Here is a 17,666-nt window from a genome sequence, read left to right on the forward strand (position 1 = left end):
GTATGAACTTGTCAGATACAGGGTTTTGTATTATGATGTTGGCAGTTTTTTCCCTTACCCTGCCTCTACACTCAGTTTGTCCATTTCTTCAGGCATTTCGTGAGGTGCCGAGTAAGAGGTCGTCCTCGACAATGGCTCTTCTCGGCTTGGACCCTGGACCCTAATGTAGAGTGGGTCTGGACCACGAGTTCTCTAGCCCCACAAATATCATTATAATATAAATGAGTTAATATAATATATATCAAATTATTAATTGATATAATAACAAATAATAATTGATGAAGTAAAATCTTGCATAAACAAATATATATATATATATATATATATAAATTTGAGTGGGTATACAGTATACAATGTGTGTGGCCCGTGTGGGTGGGCTAGGGAGTTTGTAGCTGTATGAGTGGGGCCTGAAATTGTTTTCCACTCTTTTAGATTATAAAATTTTATATACTCAACAACTGCATTGTGCCTGTGCAGTGCTAAGATCAAGCTTTGTGCAGTGTGCATCGTAACTGTGCAGTGGCAGCAGTGGTGTGGAGTGTGAGCAGATTGTGCAGGTGTACGAGCAAAACCAGTGTGCTGACCTTGTCCTTTCGATCAAGTAGATTAAAAAATATAACTTAAAATGAACGATTAAGCTTATTGAAAAAAATCAAAAACCAAGACGAAGAAAAGAAAGATAAAAATATAGATAAGAGGGGCAGAGTGATAGAAAGATGCAAAATTTTGAGTCAGGGATATGTATTTAAACACATATTTTTAGTTTTTAAATAATATTATATTTATTTTTATATATTTTTTATTTATATATATTTTTAAAAAAATTGAAAACTGTTATTTAAACACACTTACCCATTAGATCCTTTTTCTTTTGATTTAGAAATTTATTAACTCTGTTTTAGTATATTTTAAAATAATTACGTTGCATTATTAATGAATTTGTTTTATATTAATTTTGATTTTAGCATATTTTAAGAATAAGTTAATGAATTTGTCTCATAAAATTTAATTTTGTTAGCTGAATAATCTATTTGGGATCCACTTATTTTGTTGAAATTAAAAATTTTTTGTTGAAAGTATTGTAGATAAAAGTAAAAATTAATTGAAATAGTATAGTGGAACCCATAAATAGTACCAAAAAGTGCAGTAGAATCCATGAATAGTAACAAAAATAAGCTGAATAGTAAAATAAATTGGCAAAATTAATCATGCTAAACAGGCATGAAGTTTGGCTTTTTTTTGCTTTTTCCCTTTTTTAATCTTCTGTATTTTAGGATACAATGAGGTCTTTTTAATTCATTTTATTGACCAACAGAAGAATTAAAATATTTTTTTTTGTAATTAAAATATATAGATAAATATTATATATATATATATATATGTATATATATATATATATATATATTTTTTTTTCAAGTGGGGACCTTCTTTTATTTGGAGGCTTTAGGTGATTGCATCTATTGTTCAGCCAGCCCAAATAGGATACGTGATTTTAAGAATAAGTTAATGAATTTGTCTCATAAAATTTAATTTTGTTAGCTGAATAATCTATTTGGGATTCACTTATTTTGTTGAAATTAAAAATTTGTTGTTGAAAGTATTGTAGATAAAAGTAAAAATTAATTGAAATAGTATAGTGGAACCCATAAATAGTACCAAAAAGTGCAGTAGAATCCATGAATAGTAACAAAAATAAGCTGAATAGTAAAATAAATTGGCAAAATTAATCATGCTAAACAGGCATGAAGTTTGGCGTTTTTTTGCTTTTTCCCTTTTTTAATCTTCTGTATTTTAGGATACAATGAGGTCTTTTTAATTCATTTTATTGACCAACAGAAGAATTAAAATATTTTTTTTTGTAATTAAAATATATAGATAAATATTATTTATATATATATATATATGTATATATATATATATATATATTTTTTTTTTTTTCAAGTGGGGACCTTCTTTTATTTGGAGGCTTTAGGTGATTGCATCTATTGTTCAGCCAGCCCAAATAGGATACGTGATTCTAAACAACAGTTTTTAGTGTTTAATTATTGAAAATTGTGATTTTAAAAAAAATAAGAGAGCTTTTTTAAGAATGTTTGAGTGACGTTACTCATTTTAGGGTGTTTAAGTATTGAATTTGAAAAACTTCTCTTACTAGTTTTCAGATTTCAAATAATATTACTCAATGGCACTTTTGTCAATGGCCCACTTGTTAGTTTTTTTAAAAAACAAACACATACCCAACACATAATTATGCTTTTTCATACATTGAAACATCTTACTTGAAGCACACCACCAAACTCATTTTTTGTTTCATGAATACTATAAACAAGTATTTTCATAATATTTTTTAAACCATAATTTTCACATTATTTTAAATAATGATATTAGAAATCTCCATGTTGTTAAAAAATATTTTCACATCATTTTAAACCACTTGTTGTTCAAAAATGTTTCCTATTTAGTCCTACAGCACTACTGCAATATTGACAAATGTTACCTATAAGGAGAACGCATCTCGAAAAAGGTGTGTATATTATTACAAAATGAGATTTCATGGTTATCTACTTACAGTTTTCGCATCCGAAAACTTACTATTATTATATTTTACTGTTTTAAAATTTACTTTATTATTTATATCATATTATTTTACAATACATTTAATATCTTAATTTTTATTATACAATACAATATATTAAAATAATGTAAATTAATCTAAGAGGCTCTTTTATTTTTTTGGATAAAAATTAATAATTTATATTTATTATAATTTAAAATTTCTATTTTTTTTGCATCTGAAAATTTCTATTTTTTTCTATCAAAAAAAATTGTGAGATAAATTTTGTAGATTGAAAGAGTTTTAAAACTAATAAAATAGTAATCCTATTTTGTAAGGAATTAAAATTAGTAAATATGAAATAGGAATTTTTTTTTTTTTTTTGAGAAACTTATGAAATAAAAATTTAAACCAACGTAATAAAGACATTTCAACATAGAAGAAGTAAAAATTTATTATTTTTGTTAATTTATTATTTTAACTCTATTTTTAAGTTTTAAGTGGAGATATTTTTTTACAGTAAAACAATAACTAACTTTTTTCTTCTTTTTTTTTTACCTATTTATTATTTTAACCCATAATTAAGTGGTTGATTAATTAATTTAGAGATACTTTTTAACTGGAAAAAAACAATACCTATATTTCTGATTCCTCTTAGAGCATTAGCATTGGGAAATGCTAATGTTATCCTATTTTATCATTCTAAAATACCACTTTATCATTATACCATACCATTTTATCATTTCTCCTACATCCCAAAACTTTATTTTTATTAAAATATTATTTTTTAACCATTTTTTATTATTTATTTCCAACCGCTATATAATTTCAGATTGCTGGAAGCTTCTTCAATTTTTTCAACTTTTTTTCACTCTCTCTCCCATGCTCTCTGTCTCTTTCTCGCTATATTTTTTTCAGATTGCTGGAACTTCTTCCCTTTTTTCATCTTTTTTTCACTCTCTCTCCCATGCTCTCTGTCACTTGCTCGCTATATTTTTTCAGATTGCTGGAGTTCTTCATTTTTTTCATCTTTTTTTCACTTTCTCTCCCATGCTCTCTATCACTTTCTCTCTGTCCCTCCATTTCCCTTTCTCTATGCCTGACTGCCTCTCGAGTTTGTGGGTCTCTTTGGTGCTGGGTGTGGCTGGGCGGTGGACCGTGGATCGTGGGTCTCTGCGGTGGATCGTGGATCGTTTTTTGGTGAGTTTTAATTTTGTTGGGTTTTGATTGATTTTGGTGGGATTTGATTTTTGTGGTTGGGTTTGTGGGTTGATCGGAGTGGCTTTGGGTGCTGGTTGTGGGTTGATCGGATTGATTATAGGTTGGGGTTTGATTTTTGTGGTTGGGTTCGTGGATTGATCGGAGTGATTTTGGGTTGGGGCTGTGGATGGGTATGGGTTACGGTGTTGGTGGCGGATTGATTTTGGGTTGGGGTTTGATTTTTGTGGTTGGGTTCGTGGGTTGATCGGAGTGATTTTGGGTTGGGGTTGTTGATGGGTATGGGTTACGGTGTTGGTGGCGGATTGATTTTGGGTTGGGGTTCACGATGATGGAAGGTAGGTGGGTAAGTGGGTTTTGGTTGATGGTGGGTATGGTTTGTGGTGGTGGTGGCTAGTGGTGGGTTGAGGTTTACAGTGGTGGCAGGTGGGTGGGCGAGTGGGTTTTGGTTTATGGTGGTTGGGGTTGAGGTTGTGGGTGGTGGTGGTGGCTGTGGCGGCTATGGCTGTGGTCGTGGCTGTGGTTGTGGTGACAGTGGGTGTGGGTAGTGATGCTTCAGCGATGGAGATGGATGAGAGGCTTGGTGAAGCTTCAGCGATGGTGTTTGGGTCTGAAGAGAGGAGAGCAAACGGAGAAACAGAGAAGGAAGAGAGAAGATTTCGCGGGGAAAAGCATAATAAAATATTATTATTTTTTTACAATAATGTGAACAGTACAATTCTAAGTTTAGAATTGTACTGTAACAGTATTGCAAAAAAATTTGCAATAGTGCTGTATACCATTCTCTGATGCAGAGGGGTTTGGGGATAAAAATGCTAAATTTCCTTTAAATTTGGCATTAGCATTCCCCAATGCTAATGCTCTTACTATATACAGATTTTACAATAAAATAATAAACAAATTATCTATCCCTCCCTTCTCCAGCTCTCCCTTCTCTCGTTTCTGTCCCTGCCTCTATTTCCCTCTCTCAACAACCCAATCACCACCACCGTGCCCACCACTGCCTACTGCCCACCAAAATCCCACCGGAACCAAAAACCCAAATTAAAAACAGAACAACAGACACATCCAACACATAATAATCAGATTTCTCAAACAAATCCACAAAAGTTTCATTGTTTATTCTAAATCTTTCTAACAAAAAATACAAACTAAAGAAAAAAAAAAAAACCTTGAATCCTATGGTTGAAGAAAACAACATTAAATTATAGGTTGGAAAGTTAAGGAATTTAAGGAAGAGAATGGAGATTCAAAATCACAGCCCATCACAGCCACAACACCCAAAACCATAGGAATCCATAGCCCTCAAACCACCCACACACCACAACCCACCACCGGACCCACAGCAGAAAAATCATACGTTGTCGCCAGACCATGCCGCCGAACCACCAAACCCACGCCAGACAGTGGTACCCAGACCACCCAAACACCACAACCCACCACCGGACCCACGCCAGAAAAATCACAGCCCATCATTGGAGGCGAGGTTGAGCGCCATCTGAGGACCACGCTGCCAGACCCACGCCGAACAATGGTACCCAATGGAACTTCACAGCTTAAACACCGATTAGTATAAGCCACCGTGAGAGAGGCCAGGACAGAGATGTGATGAGAGAGAGGCCAGAACGTTGTGGAGAAAGAGAGATGAGTAATAGAGAAAATGAAGAGAGACAAAATGGCAAATACATTAAATACACGGGAATAAAAAAATATATTATTTTGTTCTAAAATAGTTCAACACTACCTTCATATATTTACGATGGCACTGAAGCACAATGGCAAAATTTTTTACAATTTTTACAAGAACAGATGTTGCTCACTTTTAATACCTTAATCCTAAAATATGTTTACATATGGCATTTATTATTCCGGATGCAAATGCTCATGTGAAAATTTTCTTTATCAACTTTCCACGTACGGTTTAGCAAGTGAATCTATTATCACAAACCTAGTCCGCATCCTCTATGCATGCAGTGGCGGCTCCACTTGAATTTGAGGGTGGTTACATGACCACCCTCACTTATCAAATTTTTTTTTTTTTTTTTTTTAATTTAGCAAAGAAATATTTATATAAATAATTAATTTAAATTAATAAAAAAAATGTAAATATATATACACACTTACAAAAAAAAATATTATATACTATATTAATTTATTTTGACTACCCTAATAAAAATGTTAAATAACATGAAATGTTAAATAACATGACCTGTGAATCATAAGAATTTGAATTCAACAAAAATAATAGTAATGCTTCGTTCACAATATTTTTATAATAAATCTATGTGGTAAGCTATTACTAATTCTAATTTGGGCTCAATATTGACATGTTTTACCCACCAATAACAAGTTGTTGCATAAGATTTGTTAAGAAATTGTTGTGATCACTTTATTATTCTCATATCAGCATTTTCAATTTCCACCTTATCTCTTATATTAGTCTTTTTTTTTTCTCTCTTTTCTAATACAAAAAATTGTAATAATTCATGTATTTGCATTTTTTTTTGTGACATTGATATATTCAAATTGTCTCACTATTAAATTTTGTATAATTTAAGTTTCTTAGCGACCGCCCTAAAAAAAATTCCTAGAGCCACGCCACTATGCATGTGAGTGAAACTTTCTTTGCCAAATGTGAAACTTAAGTTAGTATATCTTAAATGTGAGAAATATGGGCCAAAATGGGCATTTATCCCTTTCGCCCAAAAGATGTAGCAAAATGCTCTTATTTTGAAACTATCTAGCAAAATGCCCCTATTTTGAAACTTGATTTTTAGAAAATCGAGTAATGTGATAAATTTTACATGGAACTCAAGTTCCATGTTTTTTTTTTTTTAGTTTGATTTCACATAACTCGATTTTCTAAAAATCGAGTTTTTCATTGAAACTCGATTTTCTAAACGTGAAAGAAATGTGAAATTTTCTGCTGACTTTCACCTACTAAGCATAACTATGCATTTGAGGTCTATGTCCAAAACTAAATTGAGATCTTTTATATATTTAAATATGTATTTTTTAATAAAATATTTAAATATTAAATCAACTTTGTTCTCTTGTTTTATTAGAAGCAAAATTATTTATTGCATTCTTGTTCTACTAACATTTTTTTTAATTGGTAATATAATAAGACTAATCCACTTATTTAAAATGAAAAAGAAGAAAATCATCATCCACAAAACCAAGCATGATATATTTACAATGTTCCTCTTTTGTTTCCACGGCCTTTCCTTTATTGACTTGTTGTACCCAAATTTATCTTTATAGAATGAAACTTATTTCACTTTAAAAAAATTATGGTTATATTGTACTTGAGAAGTGTTACATTTATAAAATTTTCACAACTCCTAGGTGTGAATTTGTTACTGACTTATTGGTTCTAATTTGAATTCACCACTGAAATTACTTTTTTATTTTTTTTATTTCTTTTTATCAATAACAGTCAGTTACAACCTGCCACTTAAGATTTGTTTTGAAATGTTGTGGATGTAGCATTTCTCTCTCTTTTTTCATACTTTTCATTTGATAAAAAAATATTACTTTATTCATTAGCTAATATTTGGGCTTAATTGATACTATTATGATAAATAAAAAATAACATATTAGTTATGTGGGGGCCAGCCAATCAACAGGCCCATTAAGGTCAGGATCGTTGGGCCTGTGGCCCATCCGAGGATGCACATCCGTCCGAGGAGGCCAAGTCAGGTCATAAGGGTAATTACCGAGGGAGGGTGGTAGTCAATATCACGAGAGTAGAGTTCCGTGTTCGTCCGCGGACGCCATACTCCTCGGCAGTATGCGTCCGAGGACGATCAGGACGCGGTCTTGTTTCAACCGGACCTCGGAATTACGTCACCACTGAAGATGGGATAACGGACCAAGGGTAAGAAAGAAAAGACAAACAAATATCTACAACTACAGCTGCCTCCGCATTAATTATCTTTCAACCAACTCTCTGGCCGCATTAATGTGGAGGTGATACCTGAACAGTAAGGAGGCAGCATTACAGCTGCCCATAGGAAGTTCCAGGAGGTGCTAGATGGGATAGAAAGAAATCCCCCGAACCCAACCTACACGTGTGTGGTGAGGATGGAACACAGAGGGTGGTATATAAACTGAAAGAAGAACATGCAAAAGGGGGATCGGAATAGAAAAGAAAGAAAGAAAGAACTGATTGAGCAGGAAGAACGTAAAAAAGAAAAAGAACTGTATCGATTACGAAAACAAAACGATCGCTGTGCCAGCTCTGAGCCTTCAATATACGTAAGGGTGAATCTTTTCATTCCACAAAAGTTAATCTAGTTCTTAACACCCACGCTCTACAAATTATATTGTTTGGGCCTATTTACGTGCGAACCCAGTATCGTTTTGGGTCGTTCCAAATCGTGTCCTTACAATTGACGCCGTCTGTGGGAAGAGTTTGTGTTAACTTAAAGGACTTTCGGTGCAGCGTTTCTGATGGAGGAAGAGGGTCTACATCACCACGCAGCGGGACCGCATCAGGAGGATGCCAACCTGCACCCGGCAGAGCCAAGGGGCTCCCAGCATGGTGATCCCCGGAGGAGTCCCGAACGGAGGGAAGGCCATGAGGGGAGTGTACGTACAACTTATACCACCAGAAGCCACTCTCGTGGGAAGAGTCACGTCTCCCACGCGAAACATGATGGGAATCTGCAACGTGAGATTGCAGATTTGAAGAGAGAGTTGTGCCATGCACGGCGGGAGCGCTCCCCACCTTGCTCCCAACCATCATCTGAGGAGTCGGACGGAGCTAATTATAGGCGGAGATCGAGAACTTTGCCAAGCGAAACTTTCTCCTATGAAGAGGAGCATCGCCATCGACGTAAGCGTAGAAGTCCACTTAGCAGGGGCTTGGGAAACGATGCCATGAACAAAGCCTTGAGTCAAATTTCCAAGTCGCCCTTTACGAGAAACATAGACGATGCGATTCATCCTCGGCGTTTCCATCAGCCTACGTTCTCTCTGTATGATGGCCATTCAGATCCGATGGAACATGTAAGCTATTTCAGCCAGAAGATGGCTATCTATTCCAAGGACGAGGCTTTGATGTGCAAAGTTTTTCCATCGAGTTTGGGTCTGACGGCGATGAGGTGGTTCAACGGCTTAAGGGCCAATTCTGTTGGATCTTTCAAAACACTGACTCGGGCTTTTGGTGCTCGCTTTATTACATGTAGCAGGACTCCTCGGCCTTTGGGATCTTTGCTGACTCTGTCTATGCGAGAGGGAGAGACTCTCAAGAACTACTCGGATAGGTACTAGGAAATGTTTAATGAAATAGAGGGAAAGAACGATGCTGTGGCTATAACCACTTTCAAAGCTGGCCTCCCAGCTGATCACGATTTGAAGAAATCATTGACGGGTAAACCTGTTATCAGTGTGCGCCAACTGATGGACAGAATAGATAAGTACAGAAGGGTAGAGGAAGATCAACTTCAGGGAAAAGGAAATGCCAAGGTGATCCCTCAGGAGAGGAGGGATTTTAGGTCGGATCGTTATAATAGCAGCCAACCCCGGAGGGATTTTGTTGGGCAGTCGGGTTCGATAGACGCACAGGTGGTTAATGCAATATTTCGAGAGCCAGTGCAGCAGGTTTTAGAGAAGATAAAGAACGAGCCATTCTTTAAATGGCCGAACAAGATGGCGGGAGAGCCTAGGAAACGCAACCCGAACTTATACTGCCACTATCATCAGGATCATGGGCACACGACGGATAATTGCAGGAATTTATGGGATCACTTGGAGCAATTGGTCCGTGAAGGGAAATTAAAACAACTCTTGCATCACTCCAGTGGAAGGGCGAGCTAGGCAGGTTCAGAGGTGCGTGGGGACGCTTCATCAAGACTTCCTCTAGGTACGATTAATGTTATCTTTGCGGCCCCGGGAAGGACTGGATCTTGCCCCTCCAGAGTATTGTCGGTGTCCCGATCCCCGGTCGAGGAACATTCCCAAGCAGCGAAGAGAGCCAAGGTGCGTGTACCCCTGATTCTAGGCTTTTCAGATAAGGATATGGTTGGGACCATACAGCCCCATGAGGATGCTTTGGTGGTAACGTTGAGAATTGGCGGGTACGATGTCAGAAGAGTGATGGTTGATCAGGGTAGCGCTGTGGATGTGATGTATCTAGACTTGTACAAGGGGCTAGGTTTGAAGCCAGAGGACTTAACAACCTATAACTCTCCTCTAGTAAGTTTTGAGGGAAGGTTGGTCACTCCCAAAGGATTGATCAGGCTGCCCGTGCAGTCAGGTACGGATGCAGTAGAGGTGGACTTTATCATCGTAGATGTTTTTTCTCCGTACACGGCTATTATGGGCAGACCTTGGCTTCACACCCTTAAAGCGGTCTCGTCTACTCTATATCAGAAGGTGAAGTACCCATCCGGAGACCAAGTGTTGGAAATAGTAGGGAATCAGGCAGCTGCTCGGCAATGCCTAGTAGCGACTATACAACATCGGCCAGAAGCTGAAATCTCAGCTATGGCCGACAATGAGTTATAGCAATTAAAGTCCCCAGTATCAGGCTTGGACATACCAGTCGATGGGGTAAAGTGTGAAGATCTGGAGAAGATAGTTATTACTGGCGATCTGGAAAAATTCTTCTAGGTTGGGGCTAAATTGCCTTCGCCAGAGAAGGCGAGGTTGCTGGAATTCCTCCGAGCCAATGTGGACGTTTTTGCATGGAACCCGTATGAAGCCCCAAGGGTGGACCCGAATTTCATTTGTCATCGACTCAATGTGAATCCCACTGTTATGCCCAGGAGGCAACCTCCTCGGCGACCATCGAAGGAACACGCCAAGGCGGTCAGGAGTGAAGTTGCCAAGCTCAAACAGGCTGGGGCTATCAAGGAAGTTTTTTATCCTCAATGGTTGGCCAATACGGTAGTAGTAAAAAAGAAGACGGGAAAATGGCGGGTGTGCGTCAACTTCACGGATCTCAATAAGGCTTGCCTTAAGGATCCATTTCCCATGCCGAAGATCGACCAGTTGGTGGATGCGACCGTGGGACATCCTAGGATGAGTTTCTTGGATGCCTTCCAAGGGTATCACCAAATACCGCTGGCCGCTGACGATCAGGAAAAGACTGCTTTTGTGACCCCGTTTGGGAATTACCATTACAAGGTGATGCCCTTCGGCTTGAAAAACGCTGGATCTACCTACCAATGCATGATGACGAAGATGTTTGAGCCGCAACTGGGTAGAAATATTGAAGTTTACATCGATGATATGGTTGTGAAAAGTAAAGTGGCGTCCGAACATGTGGAAGACCTCACGAGTATCTTCGGGATTCAGAGAAAGCATAAGTTATGCTTGAATGCTTCAAAGTGCTCATTTGGTGTCGGTTCCGGGAAGTTCTTGGGGTACATGGTGACTCATAGAGGAATTGAGGTGAACCCAGACCAGATTAAGGCCATTAACGATTTGCAAGCACCTCGGAATCCAAAAGAAGTGCAGAAACTGACTGGGATGACTACCGTGTTGAATCGATTCATCTCCAGGTCGGCTAAGAGGTGTCGTCCTTTTTTCCGCCTATTACATAAATGGTAAGGATTTGAATGGATCGAGGAGTGTGCGGTAGCGTTCCTGCAGTTGAAAGAATACCTGTCCAGGCCATCTATTATGTCTAGCCCTGAGGTGGATGAGGTGTTGTTTGCTTATCTGGCAGTTGCCCCTCATGCAGTTAGTTTCGTCTTGATACTAGAAGACAATGGCGTCCAAAGGCCAGTTTATTATGTAAGTAAATCCCTCCATGAGGCCGAGGTGAGGTATTTGTCATTAGAAAAAGCCATATTAGCGGTGGTCCATGCAACCCACAAACTTCCGCATTACTTTCAGGCCCATACCGTGGTTATCTTGACCCAACTGCCTCTTAAGTCCATACTCAGAAGTGCTGACTACACCGGGAGAATTGCTAAGTGGGGCACAATTCTGGGTGCTTTCGATATCAAATACATGCCTCACACCTCTGTGAAAGGTTAAGTCCTTGCTGATCTGGTGGCTGAGTTCGCCGAATGCACAGAAGAAGTTAATGTGAATCAAGGTCACATGGATGAAAAATCGGTTGGCCTGATATCCGAACATGGGGGGTCATTTTGGAGGGTGTACGTGGATGGGGCCACAAACCAACGGGGAGCAGGATTGGGATTGGTGTTGATATCCCCCGAGGAGGTCACCATCGAGAAGTTATTAAGATTAGGGTTCTCGGCTACTAACAACGAATTAGAATACAAAACTTTGATAATGGGAATGAGTATGGTTCGAAAAATGGGTGGAACTGCAGTGAAATTATTCTCAGACTTGAGATTGGTAGTCGGCCAGGTGAAAGGAGAGCTGGAGGCCCGAGACACAAGGATGCAAGGGTATCTGGACCGGGTTAGGCATATACAAGCGAAGTTTGAGTCCTTCGACTTGTTGCATATTCCTCGAGGTGAAAATACACACGCTGATTCTTTGGCAACCCTTGCCACGTCCTCAGTACGGAATTTTCCCCGGGTGATAATCGTTAAAGACCTGTGTACCCCCACCTCACCAAAAAAGGAGGTTTGCCAAATCAATAAAAACAGTCTGTCACCAAACTGGATGGATCCCATATTAAAATTTCTTGAAAGTGACATATTGCCTGAAGATAAGGTGAAATCTGAGAAAATATGAAGGAGAGCTCCTCGGTACTGGTTATCTAGAGATAAAAAGTTATACAAACGATCCTTCTCTGGGCCATACCTGCTCTGTGTGCCTCCTGAGATAGCAGAGTCGATCTTGGAAGAATTGCATGAGGGCATTTGTGGAAGCCATACAAGAGGACGGTCTCTATCATGTCGAGCCCTCACACAAGGATATTGGTGGCCAAATATGCGGAAGGAAGCGCAGGAGTACGTTAAGAAATGCGATCAGTGTCAAAGATATGCTCCAAATATCCATCAATCGGGAGGAGTTCTTAACCCTCTCTCTAGCCCTTGGCCTTTTGCCCAATGGGGGCTGGACATTGTTGGCCCTTTTCCCAAAACCATAGGAAACAAGAAGTACCTGCTGGTCGGCACGGACTACTTCACTAAATGGGTCGAAGCTGAGCCCTTGGCGAACATCAGAGACGTAGATGTGAAGAAGTTTGTTTGGAGGAACATTGTTACGCGATTTGGAATTCCCCGCACTCTTGTCTCAGACAATGAACTCCAATTTGATAGTAATGCCTTTAGGGAATATTGTTCAGAACTGGGTATAAGAAACAGATATTCCACTCCGGCTTATCCACAAGGCAATGGGCAGGCTGAAGCTGTTAACAAAATAATAATCAGTGGGCTTAAGAAGAGACTGGATGACGCAAAAGGAAAGTGGGTGGAAGAACTGCCACATGTGCTTTGGACGTATCGAACAACACACCGATGTTCAACGGGGGAAACTCCCTTTTCCATGACCTATGGGGCCGAGGTCGTCATTCCCCTGGAAACTGGATTCCCAACATTAAGGACCAGTACATTCTCTTCGGATAGTAATGATGCGATGTTGGAGAAAAGTTTGGACTTGATTGAAGAGCGGAGGGAGAGCGCGATGGTTCAACTAGCTTACTACCAACATAAGCTCCAGCAAGGCTATGATAGTAATGTGAAGATGAGGCCACTAGCTGTAGGAGATTTGGTGCTGAGGAAAGTTCTGGGGGCCACCAAGAATCCAAATTGGGGAAAATTGGGACCTAATTGGGAGGGCCCATATCGAATCACTTCTGTAGCGGGAATAGGAGCCTATTATCTGGAAGACCTAGATGAAAAAGCCGTACTTCATCCTTGGAATGTAAATAATGTCAAGAGGTATTATTATTAATAAAAGTATTTCAATTCAAATATTTCTTTTAATTTACGTCAACCATACATCTTGTACTCCTGCGTCGTATGATGTATATTGAAATGTTAAACAGAAACTAAGTTATGCCAGGTCCTCGGATCGCAAACTTGGTGGAAATTAACGTCCTATGATGTATATTGAAATGTTAAACAGAAACTAAGTTATGCCAGGCCCTCGGATCGCAAACCTGGTGGAAATTAACGTCCTATGATGTATATTGAAATGTTAAACAGAAACTAAGTTATGCCAGGTCCTCGGATCGCAAACCTGGTGGAAATTAACGTCCTATGATGTATATTGAAATGTTAAACAGAAACTAAGTTATGTCAGGTCCTCGGATCGCAAACTTGGTGGAAATTAACGTCCTATGATGTATATTGAAATGTTAAACAGAAACTAAGTTATGCCGGGTCCTCGGATCGCAAACTTAGTGGAAATTAATGTCCTATGATGTATATTGAAATGTTAAACAGAAACTAAGTTATGCCGGGTCCTCGGATTGCAAACTTGGTGGAAATTAACGTCCTATGATGTATATTGAAATGTTAAACAAAAACTAAGTTATGCCAGGTCCTCGGATTGCAAACTTGGTGGAAATTAACGTCCTATGTTGTGTATTGAAGTATTGAACAGTAATTGAGTTGTGATAAATCTTCTAATCACAAACTTAACGGGAAATAACGCCCTGTAACACTCATTGGGGAGTCAGAGAGAGATCTTTAGACGTAAGTTGGCGTACAATCAAGGTACTGAAGGCATGATATTATTTAGTTTATGAACTTTCGTAAAGAATTGCAATTGATTGGAAAGAATACGCGCATATCAAAAACGTCTCCCTAAGACCCTGTTGTATTAATACTTATTGCCTATTGCTGATTATCGATTGACGATATGTGTGAGTAAAATTGTCCCATGCAAGCAAAAGGTAGTTGAAATGAACCTATCCAAATTACAATAACAAAGTGAACGAGTACAAAAATCACATAAAATAGTAAAAGCGGTAAGAAAATGAGTAAGGAAGTTCCCTACTAAATGTCTAGTTAGGCTACAAAACAAGTTCTACTTTTTCAATTTCAATTGCATCTTTGGGTTCTGGTTGGCGGGTATGTCTGCCTCCGAAGTGGTGATTCCCTCTTTGGCTTTGGTAACGCCCCCAGTTGGTAGAACTGTGGAGTCCAAATCCCGTTGAAAACCTTGAGAGGCTGTCTCTGCCTCCGAAGCGGTGGTGGTCTTATCTGGGGAAGCTCTAGGAGGGGCAAGTCCCTCTTTAGCTAATTCCGGCTGGCTACAGGGAGGAAAAATGTGAGGTGAAACCTCCTCGTTGAGGTTAATAACTAAAGAGGGAGCATCAGCTTGATGGGGTAGAAGAACTGAGGGGCGGATCGCCTCGGGATAGAATACGTTCTCTGGTTTACGTAACTCAGATGTGGCTTCAACCCCAACACGGTTAAGAGCCTCGCTCCAAGTTCTTGCGCAGTAGATACGGCATACCTCCGGAACCTCGGCTCTCAAAGCCTTCTCAGTTTCAGCTATACCAACCTCGTAGCCTCTCTGCTCAGCTTCGTTCATTGCCTGTTCGACATCGATTTTTGCTTTCTCGGCTTGCTCCTTGGACTTCTCAACTCACTCCCTTAGCTTTTGAGTTTCCTCCAGGTGCTTCCTAAGAACTAGAGCTTGCTCCTGAGTATTCTTTAGCTCGGCATTCGCCTCACGCAGAAGTTTCCCTTGGTCCTCGACCTGCTTTTGGTAGCCTTCTAATGCCGACTCGGCACTCTTGCGAGCTTGCTCTTCGACTTGTAGCTTTTCCCTTGCATCGGCCAAGTCCTGTTCAAATTTGGACAAGGTCTGTACAGCCGTTGCCCGTTTTTTTCTTTCATCATCTAGCTGATAGGAATAGGCGTTGAGATCCTCATCTAGCTTGAAAGTATTTTGGATGATCTATAGGAAAAAGGTTAACACTATAGTCAATGAAAAGTGCATATTGGTGAGCAACAGTCACAGAATGAAAAAGATAAATGTTAGCTCCTTACCATGCCCAAATATCGTTTGTTGTCGAGGACGAGTTCATTCTTGCTCATATTCTTTATTTCGGCCATATCTTTTGGGAGCAATAAGGCTTCCTCTATGGCCGAGGCTATGTGACACCCTATGCCGCCGTTAAAGTCCCTTATAGATGCATCATCTCGCAGGGGCTTCCCACCGTGCATAGGTGCTGGCAACCATGCTTGTGGTTCAGGATGTTGGGAATCAGATTTCTCTTGGCCCCGCGTGGCTTGATGCTTGGTTTTCTGCTGCCTTGCAGCTCGTTGGACATCCTCCTCTCGAGTTGGACGAGACTTGCTCGTGTCTGCCACCTCCTTGCCTTTCTGTTCCCTACGCCTTTTCTGCTCGGCAGCGTTAGGAAGCGCTGGCTGTGGTGATGGCCGAGGAGGTTGACGAGGAGCAGGAGGAGGGGACCTAGCGTGAAGAGATGAAGCCTAGGATGGTATTGATTTTGCAGGCGCACTCTTTCCCGGCTGACCTTCCATCAGCTCCAGCAAGATTTTCTGGGGTTTTCTTTGTATCCCCATCTCATCAAGATCTTCCTCGGGGCTTATGGGTTGATCAAAAATCTCGAAATCATCCGAGGACTCAGATACTGCTACAACCGTTTCCTCGCCTTTCTCCTTTTTCTTTCTCCCTTTTATTTCCTTTTCCCTGAGGGAAGGTAGGGATGAAGAAGTTCCCGCCGAGGCGCTGGCTACGAAAAGAGGCTCTGTGCGAGGTGTGTACTGGGGAAGCAGAATACCCTCTGGAACAATGAACCCTTCGTAGGCAACACTAATACGGTGAAGCCGAGGATCGCGGGCTCTAATCATGCACTTCGGCGCCTGAAAAGCAAAAGAAAGGGGGGTATAGTCGAGAATTAAGTGTGCTGCCCGGAGCTGACTGTCAGCCTCGTTCACGTATATTTCGGCTTTCAATAACTTATCCAGGCTCACCTTATTGACTAACCTAAGATTGGGTTTTGTGTAGCGTCTATCTGCAAAACCGTTGAGTCGAGAGTGAAAATTGTAGGAGGCAAAAATAATTAAAAAGAAAAAAGTAAACGAAATGTGTTCGCGAACTAAATATTATAGATCTATGACTACGCGCCCACCTGGTGTTCCCTCTACTGTCGGGCAAGGCAGACCATCGTGCCATTCCCCAGAGAGAATAAGGAAATCCTCCTTTAGGTTCTTGTTTGAAGTGGGAAGGCACTGAATTAGCCTTACCTCAGGATATCTCGACTTGAGATAATACCCCTGGCCGGTTAAGTGATGGAGGTTGTACACCCAATTCACATCATGATGGGTTAACTTTAGGTCCATTCTCTTATTCAGAGCGTCTATACTTCCCAGGACCCTAAACATGTTTGGAGCACACTGGGTGGGGGATAGCCTAAAGAAATTGAGGTAACTCCTAGTGATACTACCCATGGGGATAGTCATCCCGCCCTCTATAAAGGCAATCATGGGAATAACTACTTCCCTAATTTGTCTGGCATCAGCCCATTCCCCTTGGGCTGCGTACCTCATCCCTATCGTTGAGGGGATTTTATACTTAGAACGAAAGTTTCTAATACCTTCCTCAGATTCAACGAGACATCGAAATGGATTCTTTTGTTTCCCCATTTTTCTAAAAGACTTAGCAGAAATGACTGTTGGGTTTGAAATAAAAGTGGTAAAAACTTCGAGAAGACCTACAGGTTCAAAGGGAGGACCTTGGACAAAGTACGATTATTTGTAGTCGCCAGGAAAATAACGAAAATAGAGAAAGGCAGGTTCAATATATGAACTCTGGAACCACATAATCATCGAAGGTAAGGTACAGGGTTAATTTGAGAACGCTCTTATAGTCATATGAGGATTGTGAGCGGTAAAGTTCCCACTCATAAAACAAGGGAAGCTCTCTACCGTTTGATTTAATTCTCACCGTCGAACGTGGGAGACAAGGGCGTTGCCAAAATTTAATGCTGCCAAAATCGGGATGTTGAAGTCTCAGGGGCATGCCCCAAAACGCGCAT

At 39.9% G+C, this 17,666-nt stretch overlaps 2 protein-coding genes across 2 annotated transcripts; both read left to right on the forward strand.

Moving 5' to 3' along the window:
* The first annotated feature begins 9,052 nt into the window (after positions 1-9,052).
* On the forward strand, positions 9,053-9,595 carry LOC126697573 (uncharacterized). Its single transcript, XM_050394669.1, has one exon. The coding sequence runs from the start codon at positions 9,053-9,055 to the stop codon at positions 9,593-9,595; it is 543 nt and encodes a 180-aa protein (XP_050250626.1).
* A 201-nt stretch (positions 9,596-9,796) lies between these two features.
* LOC126697657 (uncharacterized) lies at positions 9,797-10,285 on the forward strand. The gene has a single exon (XM_050394769.1). The coding sequence runs from the start codon at positions 9,797-9,799 to the stop codon at positions 10,283-10,285; it is 489 nt and encodes a 162-aa protein (XP_050250726.1).
* Positions 10,286-17,666: the final 7,381 nt, after the last annotated feature.

The sequence above is a fragment of the Quercus robur genome, chromosome 1, assembly GCF_932294415.1.
Source record: "Quercus robur chromosome 1, dhQueRobu3.1, whole genome shotgun sequence".
Classification (NCBI taxonomy): Eukaryota; Viridiplantae; Streptophyta; class Magnoliopsida; order Fagales; family Fagaceae; genus Quercus; species Quercus robur.